Below are 14637 nucleotides of genomic sequence, written 5' to 3'. Positions count from 1 at the left end.
AAACCATCTCACTCGGGAGACTTGCCAGCCCCCATCATTCCTCTTTTAAGGCAAGGTAAATACTTTATTGTCTGTGGGGAAAAAAGCCTTCTTTGTTTAATTTAGTTTTTAATTGGCATCTCTTAACTTGTTTTGGCTTCTAAGACTGCATATATTTTATTCCAGCTTTTACTTACATATTTGCTTTCAGCATGACTTTATTTCTTAAAAAGTAGAGCCGTGCATTTTTCTTCTACTGTTTTGTGATTTAAATTTGCTTAATAGTCACTCTGAGCTTGCTATGGAAAGGCACTTAATCGCAAATGTGTGCAATAGTAATCATTTATTATTACGGTCAAAGACCAGTTCAGAAGCACAACTGAGACACAAGTGTGTGTGTGTGTGTGTGTGTGTGTGTGTGTGTTTAAACTAGTAGTTGCAGCTTTTCTATGTGATGCAACTAGGCCAGGAAACTGCCGTATTTTGCGCCCCATAGGACGCACCGGCCCATAGGACGCACCTAGTTTTTTGGGGGGGAAATAAAGAAAAAAAAATTTTATTTCCCCCCCCAGGTGCGGGGCTGGAAGAACCAGGTCGGGGAACAGTGGGAAGGCACACTCCGCCTCCCCGCTGTCCCCCGAGCTTGTGGGGCTGGCGATGGGGAGAAGTGCGCTGAGCCTGGGACTGGAGGCAGCTCTGCGCGGCCATCGGAGCCGGTCTCCCAAGGGTTGCGCAGAGCTTCCTGAAGCCTGGAGAGCGAGAGGGGTCGGTGCACCGACCCCTCTCGCTCTCCAGGCTTCAGCGAAAGCCTGCATTCGCCCCATAGGATGCACACACATTTCCCCTTCATTTTTGGAGGGGAAAAAGTGCGTCCTATAGGGCGAAAAATACGGTAATTCTGATCTCTGAGGAAGTGTCATATCAGTCATTATGATGGGCTCACAGGTCTGTTCTGCAAATCAGGGTTATGAAATCATTATTTTGCTTTCAATATAAAGAGTTAAACACCTAGAGACTTCTATCTTAGGCATTATACAACTTGGCTTATTATATGTAATAAGCCAAGGCTGTTCCGGGCTATCAACCCTTGCTTCCACCCTTGTTGAAGGCGCCCTAGTTCTCTCCTGGGCTAACACTTTTCGAGGAAACCTTGAGGCTACTATTTGTTTATTTGTTTTCCACATTTAATATCCTACCTTTCCTCCAAGGTACCTGAGATGATGTACATGGTTCCCGTGCTTCAGTTTATCCGTAGGTTGTTACCCTGTGGGGTAGGTTAGACAGAGAATTAGTGACTAGCTGAAATCATGGCTGAGTGAGGATTTTAATTTTGGTCTCCCTGGCCATCAGCCAGTACAGTGGTACCTCGGGTTACATACGCTTCAGGTTACATACACTTCAGGTTACAGACTCCGCTAACCCAGAAATAGTGCTTCAGGTTAAGAACTTTGCTTCAGGATAAGAACAGAAATCGTGCTCCGGCGGCGCGGCAGCAGCAGGAGGCCCCATTAGCTAAAGTGGTGCTTCAGGTTAAGAACAGTTTCAGATTAAGAACGGACCTCCGGAAGGAATTAAGTACTTAACCCGAGGTACCACTGTACTCTAACCACTTCATCCCCACAGAGTGGAGACTTCAGGGTTGCCTTTGTTTCACTGTCTTGTCTTGTGTTTTTTTCTTCCTCCTAGGTCCTGCTCAGCCCCCACGGCTCCTGGTCAAGAGCCTCTCCTTGGAGCCTAGTCCAGAACATCGCTCACCAGAAGCCCCCCAGCGGCTCATCTCTGATCCAGGACCTGACAGCAGCGAAGGAGAAGTGGCCAAACTCCGGCCACTCAAACGACCCCCAGGACCAAAACCACAAGGTATATAGGCGAGTCTTCACCCCCCAGTGAGCCCATCACAACGAGGCTCTTTGTGGAACTTCCCGGGAAGAAAGTCTGCAAGCAGAGCAAACTGGCTTTGGCAGAGCACCTGGCTTTCCCATTCCCTGCATCAGGCTCTGCGGAGGAAGTGGGGTGAGACGCAGTTGTTAGAAGAGGGAGGTTCTGATTTATTTGTTCATTACTAACAGCCTTGTGCCTGGCGTTGCTTGGGAATTCGAAGAACAAGAACAACGAAAACAGTGCAGTTTCCAAATTGGTGGTGCAGTTTTGAAAGGTTTGGTCCGCCATCTTGATTCAAAATGGTGTCCAATTGACAAAAACCCACTCCTTGAACTAAAGAACCACAATGCAAAATTGGGTTACAGCATGTGCAAAGCAAGCAGACAAGCAAACAATTTTTCAAAATATATAGTAGGGTATATTTAGACTTGTTTTTCAGTCAAGTTTGGCTCCAAGAGCAGCTGGCAATAAAATCCAGTGCAGGACATGTTCATATTTGTGTATGGCAGATTCCTCTACCAGAGGTAGGGCAGGATCCAGGCTCTTTTCTCCAGAGAAAGGGTGGCAGAAGGAGATGGGCTTGGGTGTAGGGTGCTGTTGGGTTTGTTTGTTACCTGATGGTAATGATGCCAGTCCACAGAAGTAGCCCTTCTGTCAGTTGTCTTTGCTGGGGGTTTGTGTATAGTATCCATATATTATGTGTGCCTTTAAAAAATAACTTGAATTGCTTTTCCAGTCCCTCCTAAACCAGCCCATCTGCAGAGTATCCAGCCACTGCGTCTCCCTGAATCCATCCCCCCACCTCCATCGCGACCACTCCCTGCTGATCCCCGCTTAAGCCGCAGCCCCCTGCCTAAGGATGGATTGGGACCATTATCTGCCGTCTCCTGCCTCATTGAGAAGTTTGAGAGGTGGGTGCTTTGGTAGCTTGCAAGGCCCTGCTTCCCTGGGAATGTAGCTGGTGCTCCCTTCTGATGTTATGCTTCCTGCCATAGCCATTGTGAGGGAGTGCCACCAGTTTGGCGGTACAGCCAAACTGGAAGAGTGCGCTGGAACACTTTGCTTCCAGATGAACGGCAGGGAGCTATGGCATCCTGTCCTACATGTTAATTTCCTAAGGCCTCTGGCTAGCCTTTGAGTCAGAAGACAGAATGCCAAGCCAGACGGATAGTTGGACTGATGGAGTGTGCCAGTTCTTAACTCTATTTTTAGTCAAGGGCTGCTACTTCTCTTACTTCCAACGCACTAGATTCTACTTCCCTTTCCAAGGTGAGACTAGAACAAGCAGCAGGTCTTGCTTTAGTGACCTCCACTTTCTTCCCAGAGAGCCTGACTGTCCGTGTTTTGATTTGTTGTTGTTGCAGGGAACCTGTAATCCTGGCTGTTGAGCAGGCCCCGTCGCCGTGCCCCAGTCCAGATCTCCAGACCCCCGAGACAGGTCCCATGGAGCCCTCGCTAGACTGCCCGACTTCACTGGAATCGGCAGAGCTGGCTCACAAACTCCTGGACCTCCTGGCTCTGGAGGGAGGGCCAGAGCCTGCGGGTGGTGCTGCCTGCTTGCCATCTCACGATGGTGGGAAGCTGGCCAACCGGGACAGTGGCATTGACAGCATCAGCTCCCCATCTAACAGCGAGGAGATCTGCTTTGGGGCTGACGAGGGCACAGGAGAGGGAGCAGGGCCACCCGTGCCTGCTGCTGTCATCAAGCGCCGCTCAACCCGGGATTCCGAAGTGGACAGTGACATGGACGATGGCAGCGGGGATGAGGCTGAGCTGCTACCGGAGCTCCCTCCCCCACAAGCAGAAAGACAGGACTCAGAGGAGGTGAGAGACTTGGACTGGCATGCCCGGGTGTTAGTGTGATCACCCGCACAGCTGATGGCTCCTGCCAAGCCTTTTCCTGAATACAGTACGATGCTCTTTACTGAGGTCAGATGCAAAACTGGGCGGAAAATAACGGGACTGGGGTGGGTTGGGGTTACACAGCGATTAGAGAGGTGGAAGCGTGAGCAGCCTTGTCCACTGTTGTATTGTGATTCAGGAAGAGTTAGTGAATATGATCTGGGTCGTATCCTTGTCTGGTAATGCCAGCTCAGGTGCTGAGGGTAGGATTGTTTCTGATGGACTGAAATTCACTTAACAGGGACTACTTACTCCTCAGAATATTTTCACTGCCTGGTCAGATTCACTCACAGGGTGGTAAAACCAGTGGCGTAGCGTGGGTTGTCAGCACCTGGGGCAAGGCAAGTAATTTGCGCCCCCTAACCCGTGGACTTGCGCCCCCTAACCCCCAGATGTTGCGCCCGGTGCGGCCGGCCCCCCCACACCCCCCACGCTACGCCACTGGGTAAAACACTGCTAGCTCATTTGCAAAGCTAAGCAGAGTCCAGTATGGTTTCAGATGTCAGATGGGATGGGAGACTGTGTGTTGAGATTCCTGCATTGCAGGGGGTTGGACTAGATGGCCCTCAGGGATCCCTTCCAACTCTACGATTCTGTGAGAAGCGGGGATTCTTATCCACCTTGAGCAGCTGTGAGAAAGCGAACCAAGGAATTAGTGCAGTGTGTATTTCACAGTCATTTCTAGGCCAGCAGCTGAGGAGTGGGGGCCATAGAAGATACGAAAGTGTTTTGGAGAGGAGGGGGAAAGTGGGCTAATCTCATGCCCAGTTTCACGGGTGCATGAAGTACAGGGCAGATGGGTGAACTTGGATTTTGTTAAGTTCCCCACAGAGATTTTAATTTCTCCCCTTGACAGATGACAGTTCCACAAAAGGTTTTCCGAATTGCCAACGAGCTTCTCCAAACAGAAAAGGCCTATGTGTCTCGCCTGTATCTGCTGGACCAGGTACCTAAAATACAACGGAATATATCAAAACAGCTATTGAGTGTCCACAGTTTCCCCTCCTGAAGCCTTTGCAGGCGAAATATAGCATCTGTGCTGCAAGCCATGCCCGACTGCAGCAGCTGGAAAACCTGCTGGAAAACTCAGGCCTGTTCTTTGGATTGTGGATCTGCTCTTCCAAGCTGCAGATACTAGAAAAGGGATTTTGGTGTAGAATCAGCATGGGTTTTCCCTTCCCTTCCCTTTGGATTTATATACCACCTTTTTGCCAAGGAACCGAAGGTGGTTTACAGTTTTACATTTCTCCCACCCACTCACCAACAGATAAAATACAAACACAAGCGGACCCTTTGTCCTTTTCACAGGGCAGATGATGCTAATTGGCCCTACAGGGGGAGGGGACACCTTGACTGGTGCAGGCTCTGGTGACGTCTTCCTGCTTCCCTTACTCTCAGTCTTCTTACAGGGCAGAATGGTATCTGTTGGCCAAAGTGTTGCTGGCCTTCAATTCCCATCATTCCAGTTGACTGGCCATGGTGACTGGGCCTGATGGGACTCTCTCCTATGTTGCTGAACTGCATTCCCACCTCCTAGGTCTTCTGCGCACGTCTGCTGGAGGAAGCACGCAGCCGAAACTCTTTCCCGGTGGACGTGGTGATGGGTATTTTTGCCAACATCTGCTCAATCTACTGCTTCCACCAACAGTTCCTGCTCCCAGAATTGGAGAAACGTATGGAGGAATGGTGAGGACATTTCATTGGCTTAACATTTTGGTGTGACTGCCTACAAAGGTTTGTTTATGTGACTCTCTGCGATCTTCTGGACCAGTGTTTCTCAAGTGGGGGCCCCCCAGGATATTCCAAGGGGGCCGCATGTGAAAATTGTGTAAATGGGGGGGGGGGGGCCAAGGCATGAGACTAGAGGGCCATAAAGGGAAATGAAAAGTGAAGAAAACAGAGGTGACCGAGAAAAGAAAACAGAAAAGAAAACAGAGAAGCAGAGGGAACAGAGAAGTGGCCCATGCTTCCCAGTGAAGGAATCTCCATGCACACTCCACAGCAACGTTGCTTCCGATTTCTTCTCCCTTCCACTTCCGCGCACCAAGCTGTCCAGTAGGATGGGGGGCCACAGGAAGGAAACAAGGTCAGAAGGGAGCCATAGTCGGAAAAAGGTTGAGAAGCGTTGCTTTAGACAGAAGTCCTTCCAAGCCCTATCTGGAGATGCCAGGATTGAGCCTGGGAATTTCTGCATAGTGCTTGTTTTCCTTCCTGCTTCACTGCCCTTCTCTCAATCTTGGCCTGGCTGGTTGGGGCCGATGGGAGTGGGAGTCAAACAACATCTGGAGGGTTGCCCACCCATGTCCTGTTCTCCTAAATACTTCACCCTTTGCAGGGAACTATAGAACTGTGAAGATGCAGGCCCGCGGCATAACTTAATAGAGAAAGTTTAGTGTCCATGACTCCCTTATGTCCCTGATTTGCATCCGTTTGAGAATGTTAAGAGCTATGAATCTCCTCATGTTGGGATTCCTCAGCTCTGCTTGGGTGTTTGTTCTTGACTCCCAGTCCCTGTATAATAATAATAATAATAATAATAATAATAATAATAATAATAATTTATTTATACACCGCCCATCTGGCTAAGTTTCCCCAGCCACTCTGGGTGGCTTCCAATCAAGTGTTAAAAACAATACAGCATTAAATATTAAAAACGTCCCTAAACAGGGCTGCCTTCAGATAATAATAATAATAATAATTTATACCCCGCCCATCTGGCTGGGTTTCTGGCTGCAGTTGGTCCTGCAGATAGAATCTGGATGCTTTCCCACCCTGTGAATGGGGCGGCTCAGTTTCTGTCTCGGACCTTTCTCCTCTTCCTAACACTTTTTGCTTCTGTTCCCAGGGATCAGCACCCGCGCATCGGGGATATCCTGCAGAAACTGGCCCCTTTCCTCAAGATGTATGGCGAATATGTAAAGAACTTTGACCGTGCCATGGAGCTTGTCAACACCTGGATGGAGCGCTCAGCGCAGTTCAAGAGCATCATCCATGAAGTGCAGGTCAGCTTAGTTCAGGGGGATCTCAAACTTAGCATTGCAGCAAGCGCTTCAGGTTAACAGCAGGGGGAACAACGCAGCCTCATCATTGGAGCTACCCAGGTGGCGCAATTAAGTTATCATTCCAGTTGTATTATTCCCTATACAGCAATTTTTCTTAAGAGTTCAAAAGCACTTTAAAACGTTATTAATCGAGCATGTTTTAAGTACCGACACAGGAAAGAAAAATAAATCGCTTGCAAAAGGGTAGGGAGTTGCCCTTCCCTCCTCCTAGCCCTGCTGTTCAACATGGATGTGGAGTGAGGGGCTTTGGGGTCTAATTAAGATCTAAACAAAATTGGAGTGTTTGGAAGGAATTGTTGGGGAAGAAGCTCGTGCCTCAGCAGCTGCTCGCGTCTCTGTACGAAGACTTGCCCCGTACTCTGGAAACTCTTACTCTGGTTCCCTGAGTCTCAGTTCCCTATGGGAGCAGGCGGGCTGCCATTGGAGGAGAGCCAGGCAGACAGCTCTCTAGAGATCACTCTCTTCTGCAGAGGGAAGAGATATGTGGGAACCTGACCCTGCAGCACCACATGCTGGAACCTGTCCAGAGAATCCCTCGCTACGAGCTGCTGCTGAAGGACTATCTCCTCAAATTGCCTCAGGACTCGCCCGATTGCAAAGATGCTCAGAGTGAGTAGAGCTGCCGGGAATAATTGCAGGGTGTGTGTGTTTGTTTGTTTGTATACCACCTTTTGTCCAAAGATCTCATGGCAAGAAAAATAGCAGAAAAACAGCATAAAAATACAAGAAAAAGGGTGGTAGTGGGGAGAGCCACAGCACACAGTGCCTGTAAAACCATATTCTTGTTTGCTAGCAGAGATTTACTAACCCCAGTATTTCCCAGAGTATCAAAAAACCCTAGTCAGTGGGATATTTTCTCTGGAAATTTGAGTAAGACAGTGTTGAGGAACTGGTGGCTCAAAGACCAGAGCTGGTCCACAAAGAGTTTTGGACCAGCCAGCCCACCTTGGCGGCGGCCTAAATTTCTCTCTTTGGGAACTGATGTTTCGAAAGGTAACTGAAAGGTGGCGGAAAGCAGTGCAAACATTGGAGAAGAATCGGAGCATCTGTCTGACGCTGTCTGCTCTCTTCCAAGCCTTGCAGTGCTCTTCCCACCTTTCCTCTCCAGCTGTCACTCAAAATGGCAGCTCTCCTCAAAGACTTCCCTCGCTTGCTGAGAGCCGCCTCTGCCTCAAAGCACTGGAGAACCTTGACATGCCAGTTTCTGAAGGAGCAGCCCCCTTTTCACTGCTGCTCTGCTGAGCCGGATGAGGGGGAGAGATCTTCCCCTCCCTTTGCTGCCCAGCTGCTTGGGAAACAGCTGAGCAGCTGTGAAGAGTGATGTGTGTGTGTGTTGCAGAGTTTTGGCCCCCCTCAATTTGAAAAATGTTCCCCACCCCTGGAATAAGAGGTAGGTGACCAAGCCACAGCCTGCCCAACTCAGTCCATCTATGGTTGCCTGCTGGTTAGACCAGGCAGTACACCTCAGCGAGCTGGATCTCACTTTGTGTTCTCCAGTTGCAAATTCCTGACCTAAATGGTGAACCTGTAGCCCCATCACAGTGGTCAGTATATTCTGGTAACCCGCCTGCGTGGCTTTATTTTGACACATGTTTAAGCATTAGTTCTGCTTTCAGTTCAGTTGGAGGCACTGTGTTGAGTAAGGCCAGCCTAGCCATTTAGACTCTCCTTTTCTTTTTTTCCTCTCCACCTCATGGCCAGAATCCCTAGAACTTATTGCAACAGCAGCAGAGCACTCCAATGCAGCCATCCGCAAAATGGTAAGTGTTGGAGGTAATGAAAGCCAGGACGCCTGGGTCTTCTTTTCTCTGAAGCAGGAGGTCGCCACAAATTGGTTAGAGTAGGTGCGCGGGAGAAACTTTATTCAGCCTGGGGGAGGGATCCATATCCCCTTCAACCCCTGTGGGCCATTTGGACAGAAGTGGGTTAAACAGAGAGAGTGGATAGCTGACTTGCCCTATGATCACTCGCTGAATTTCATTACCAACTGGGGATTTGAACCTGAGTTTACCTGCTTCAAGTCCAACACTTTAACAAGTAGAGCTGGGTGCCGTATATGAGTTATTTGCCAGTGATCTGTACCCCTTTCCAGGAGAGGATGCACTCGTTGCTGAAGGTGTACGAGCTGCTTGGAGGTGAGGAAGACATAGTGAATCCCACCAATGAGCTCATCAAGGAAGGGCACATCCTGAAGCTTTCTGCCAAGAACGGTACCACACAAGACCGGTACCTGATCCTGGTGAGAAGAGCTTTTGGGGTTTTGCTCTTTTCCACCTGACCCATCTCAGGAGAGGGCACAGCAAGAAGCCCTCTACACCATATGCTGTCACCATTAACTCCTTTTCTTTCTCCAGTTCAATGACTGGTTGCTGTACTGCGTGCCCAAGCTGCGTCTCATAGGCCAGAAATTTGGAGTCCGTGCTCGCATAGACGTGGAGGGGATGGAGGTGAGAGGGGAAGGTAGTAAGGGGAGAAGGTAAAGGTAAAGGGACCCCTGACCATTAGGTCCAGTCATCTTGCTTTATCGGCCAAGGGAGCTGGCGTACAGCTTCCGGGTCATGTGGCCAGCATGACTAAGCCGCTTCTGGTGAACCAGAGCAGTGCACGGAAATGCTGTTTATCTTCCTACCAGAGCGGTACCTATTTATCTACTTTCACTTTGACGTGCTTTCGAACCACTAGGTTGGCAGGAGCTGGGACCGAGCAACAGGAGCTCACCCCATCACGGGGATTCGAACCGCCGACCTTCTGATCGGCAAGTCCTAGACTCTGTGGTTTAACCCACAGCGCCACTCGCATCCCAAAGGGGAGAAGAGAACCACACAAATCTCAGTCTCTGGATGGCCAGCAAGCTCTTGGAGTTTTATCAGCTGCTCCATGTTGAAACAAGGGACATGGAACAGGATGGGTAGAGGGAAGGACAGGACTTGCCCTCCAGGCCGGGGTAATTTATCTTCCTGACTCAGGAAGGGGGAATTAAAGCAGCATGATGTGTTTGGTTACAGCGAACAAAAGTCAAGACTGTCATCTGGACCACACAGTCTTGTGTGCTTATGTCTTGATCTGAATAGGTGAACTGACTGAAGTGGTGATGGGAGTTCTTAATTTTTTTATTAATCATTCTTTCTTATTTTTCTCCCCGTTATGTTCTCAACCAAACATCCTTGCTGCTTTTAGAATCAATTAGAATCAACTTTCAAATAGCAAGAATATGCAAAACAACCTAAAACCGCTAGGGTGGGCAAGAAGCTAGGTAAATCTGCAATAAAGAGCAATACAATCATTTGCTTAATTAAAAAAGAAAAAAACCAGAAATAACAGAAGTGTATTCTTAAACACTGAGGAAAATCCAAGTGGTCTTTTATATTTCTAATTAGCTGAGTCAACGGTATTTAAGAATGGAAACCATTTTTCCAAGAAATTGTGTCTGAATCTAGAGATAGCTGGGGGAAGTTCTCACAGCAGGGTTCGATGTGTGATGATATGATTAGTTGTTTGCACAGGGAAGTTGCCCTTGATGCTGTAGCTGATTGAAGGTTAAGTGTGTGTCTTTGAACAACCTTCTGTCCTCCTCCTTCCTTACCCTGCAGCTGAAAGAGACCAGCAGCCTCAATGTGCCCAGGACCTTCCTTGTATCAGGGAAGCAGCGATCCCTAGAACTTCAGGCCAGGTACAGCCAGCAAAGCCAGTCACTTAGCTTCTCCTTTCTCAAAGCTGTAAAAATTGTCCCTCATCTGGCGACGCGGCTTTGCCCATCCCAGTAACTCTCCTCTGCTGCTTCTTATCTTCCTGTGAGAGCCCTGAATCCATTCACCTCCTTCCTCCTTTGCCCACCATCCCAGATCAAGTGAATCGGTGTATTCTCCCCTAAGTCTGCTGAAAAATAACTCCTTAACATGCCTTCCAACGTTTGTCATTTTTCCTTAGGACTGAAGAGGAGAAGCGAGACTGGATCCAGGTAACTGCTGGCCTTTCTCACCTACCTTTTATCACTGTGAAAGATGGGTGTAGATCAGGGAAGGGGAATCTGGGGCGTTCCAGAGGTTGTTGTACTACAGCTCCCATCAGCAGTTGGCCATGCTGCCTGGGACTGGTGGGAGGTGGAAGCCAACAACATTTTGAGCTTCCTTGCCTCTGAAATAGAGGACCTGGCTCCTTATCTCATGTGGTTACATTCCCCATTCTGCAAAATCCTTCTGATGCTGGTTTGGGGGATGCTTCTATGGATGGCTTTCATAGATCCAACAGAAAAGATAGGGGTCACAGGGCTGACCAGGCTTCTTCAGTTAAGAATAATGTGGTGCAGAATGACTCTGTGCCGAGTCAGCCTTCTTGATAATGCTGTGTGGGCCAGCAGACCCACTTGCCTATGGGATCACATGGTGTGCATTTGAGGGTGCAGCAGACCACGGCCCTGGACAGCGCGCTCACACATTGCGATGCATCCAGTGGCATGACAGATCTGTGATTTTGCACCACTGCCTGAGCCCCTGCTTGACAGGGGAAATAGGAGGCCCACAGTAAATAGCTCTGTGAGAGATTTGGGTAGCTGTTTCCTCCCTGAGCTGCCCACCAGTATGCGCCAGACTGAAACTGGGATTGGAGAGAAGTGTGGGCGCCTGCTGGCCCTTGCCATCATCATCATCATCATCATCATCATCATCATCATAATTTTTTATTTATATCCCGCCCTCCCCAGCCGAAGCCGGGTTCAGGGTGGCTAACAACAATAAAATAAGACAACATTTTAAAATCTTGTCCTTTTCCTCATTGAAGCAGGCTGGGGTTCTGCTTTACTTCCCAGTTCCCTGTTTATCTGCGGCCACTAACACTGTCTTGTTAAAACCATCAGGCGATACAGGCAACAATTCAGAAACACGAGCAGACTCTGGAGACATGCAAGCAGCTGGTCAGTGAGGATGAAACGCCACCCAATTCGCCTGTAAGTTCCACCTTGGTGTGTGCCTCTCCGCAAGAGTTTGGTGAGACCATGTGCTTTAATATGTGATTGAATGTGGATCAGTTGAGAGATAATGGAGGGGAGGGGGAACTACCACAAAGATAACCCAATTCCTGCGACAAAAAAACTCAGAATTCTGTACTTTGTATAATTTCTGTTCACTAGCATGCTTTCTCTAATTTTGCATGACTTGACTCTGCTTCGTGGGCAAACCTATTAACTTTCTTCCTGTCCCCCCCCCCCCACAGGGGTGTGAGCTGGGGCGACGGGCCCCCCACGCCCATCCGGGAAAAAGAGGTAACCCTGTGCATGCAGTGCAAGGAGCCCTTCAATGCCCTCACCAAGCGGAGGCACCATTGCCGGGCCTGTGGCCATGTGAGTGTTTTTCAGCAGGGGGGTCGTTTCTTTCCCACTCCCAAGTGCCACCCCTGTTTCTTTCTACTTTTACTGAGAGCATCCCCCTTGGAGGGGAGGGGGAGGTATGCAACCCATAATAGTCTGGTCTAAATGCCGGTGTCTCCCCTGCACCCGTTTTTCCAGAGTGTAGAATTTGTTTCTGTTTTTTAAAAAGCTGCCTCCCTATTTTCCCTATTCTGACTCATCTCCTGTTTTAGCCACGAGGTCTCGGTGCATTTGGAGAGAGGTCTGAGGCAGAGAAACCCGAAGGGCCACATGAGGCAGTTCCTCATGCCACTGGGCATGGCCAGAGTTGGTGGTGGACATGTACACCCACTCTTTTATGGGGAAGAATTAATGTGGCACGATGGCACGTGGGGATGACTCTTCTCTGTATGCCAACTCCCTCCCCCAAGAGCCCGGAAAACTCTGTCTTGGCTAGTTTACACATTTAGGAAACTCCGATGGTTACGTTCTTTTGCAGGCATAAGTTTGCTTGTTGTGGGTGTTATTTTTTAACTGCTTCCCAACTGGGGCATGGGGAATCTCGTACTTAAGAAAAAATGTTTCCAGGATGAAGGTTAAGAGGCTAGGCTCTTTTCCCTGAATGGCTTTTATCCTGCAGGGATTTGTTTTAAATTCAGACAAGCCACTCACCACGGCCAGCCCAAGAAGCTTCTGTCCAGGAAAAGCTTTCTAGCCCTCCATTCCTCTGGGTGCATAAACTGGCTCTGCAGCCAAGTGACAGTCCTCTCCTCTCGCCCACTCGCTGCAGGTTGTCTGTGGGAAATGTTCAGAGTTCCGGGCCCGCCTGGTGTATGACAACAACCGGCCCAACCGTGTCTGCACTGACTGCTACGCAACGCTACAGGGCTCCCCCGCCAGCCCTGCCCCACATCCCAACACACCTCAGCGCCGGAGGTCCATTCTGGAGGTGAGATTGGCTCTCTGGGCCGTGGGAAGCCCTGTTGGCCACAGAGCATTAGCCAACTTCCTTCCATTGGACACTAGCCTTGCTTTAGCCTGCCCCTTGCAGCTTCTTGTGCAGAGTCTTGGCAGTTTTATCTGTGCTTCCTCTAACATTTCTCCACTCCTTGGAATTGCAAGGGCTTGGACCAGGTGACCCTCAGGCTCTCTTCCAACACTGCAGTTCTATGAATTCCAGGGTTATAGAAGTGTGAAAAAGCCACATCATGTAATATTGGTTGTAGAGTTCACCTTCCTGATCATCTTAACTTCCAGCACAGCGATCAGATTCTTCGGCAATCATGCTGTTTTAAAGTGTCTACTCCTCTTGGTTGAGTATACGGAGCTGTCTGACAACTGAATCAGATCCCTCTTCCTGTTGTTTCAGGAGATCTCTCCAAGATCTTGAGCTGAGCTTTCTTCCAGCCCTGCAGTCTGAGATGCTTTAGCTCAGGAGATGTGAGGGACTGAACCTGGGACCTCCTCCATACAAAGAAAGCATGTGCTAAAGTTGCAGATAATGCAACTTTTGAAAAATCTACTGTAGCACCTTTTTCACTCCGACCCACTCAAGTTAATGGACTTGACTAACTTATGTTCATTAATTTCTTTTAAAAAGAGTTTGCTGAAGGTATGGAAACTCTAGGAGAGGCTTTCCTTGCAGCTCTCTGTCCTTCCCTGTGTCCTGCTCATTATCCTACATGTCTAATTACTTAGTTTTATCATCATCATCATCATTTGAATTTATATACTGCCCTATACCCGGGGGTGATAGCTGTCAACGTTTCCCTTTTTTAAGGGAAATTCCCTTATTCCGAATCGGATTCCTTGCAAGAAAAGGGAAAGTTGACAGCTATGCCGGGGGTCTCAGGGTGGTTCAACAGAATAAAATCAAGCTATAAAACCACAAAATACATAATAAAAATAAAAACAACAACCCAATAGTTATACTGGTCACTTGCTCTGGAGCAGCAGTCTTCCACCTTTACTGCACGTTCAACGCAAACACACACTTTTTACGGTGGTGGCAGAGCTGCTGGTTGAGACCCACCTTCGATCCCAGGACCGGCTACTTATCCACCAGTTGAAGTCTTGTGCAGATTCTCAGATTCTCAAGGCTTTTCATGGCATATGGTTGAAGCTCAGTGCTTTACGGCCCTGAGAGGCTCTCAGAGTGGCTTGCAAAATAAAACTGCACTCCAACCTAGTGCAGGAGCAGAAATTGCAGGCTGTCCATACTGAGGAGCTAGGATTATTCATGCAGCATTTTCTGCCCTCCTCCTCCTCTTTGTTTCTCTCTGGTGTGTCACACAAGGCAGCAGGCTCCCCCAAAACACTCTGGGGGCAGGGAGTGAGGCTGAGTTCCTGCATCTCACCCAGCCCACGCTGGTCACAGCCTTCCCTTACAGTCCCTCACCACCTTCACCCTCCTTTGCCCTTAATCTTACACATATGGGATTGTTTTAAATACTCTTTTTCCTCCTCCTCCTC

General features: G+C 48.9%; 1 protein-coding gene across 1 annotated transcript in view; it reads left to right on the top strand.

The window, feature by feature from the left end:
• Positions 1 to 13222, top strand: part of FGD1 (FYVE, RhoGEF and PH domain containing 1) — a gene marked incomplete at its 3' end in the record, with an annotated part of 41443 nt that extends 28221 nt beyond the window's left edge. The window contains 16 exon segments of the mRNA XM_081024376.1: positions 1666 to 1839; positions 2597 to 2771; positions 3225 to 3684; positions 4619 to 4708; positions 5300 to 5448; positions 6608 to 6764; positions 7295 to 7433; positions 8526 to 8584; positions 8917 to 9063; positions 9179 to 9271; positions 10415 to 10494; positions 10752 to 10782; positions 11677 to 11766; positions 12033 to 12056; positions 12058 to 12159; positions 12956 to 13222. Of these exon segments, the coding sequence (XP_080880502.1) occupies positions 1666 to 1839; positions 2597 to 2771; positions 3225 to 3684; positions 4619 to 4708; positions 5300 to 5448; positions 6608 to 6764; positions 7295 to 7433; positions 8526 to 8584; positions 8917 to 9063; positions 9179 to 9271; positions 10415 to 10494; positions 10752 to 10782; positions 11677 to 11766; positions 12033 to 12056; positions 12058 to 12159; positions 12956 to 13222 (2237 nt within the window).
• Positions 13223 to 14637: the final 1415 nt, after the last annotated feature.

This window comes from Podarcis pityusensis (assembly GCF_964106645.2).
Source record: "Podarcis pityusensis genome assembly, contig: HAP1_SCAFFOLD_239, whole genome shotgun sequence".
NCBI classification, from domain to species: domain Eukaryota; kingdom Metazoa; phylum Chordata; class Lepidosauria; order Squamata; family Lacertidae; genus Podarcis; species Podarcis pityusensis.
This window is presented reverse-complemented; position numbering and strand designations above follow the sequence as displayed.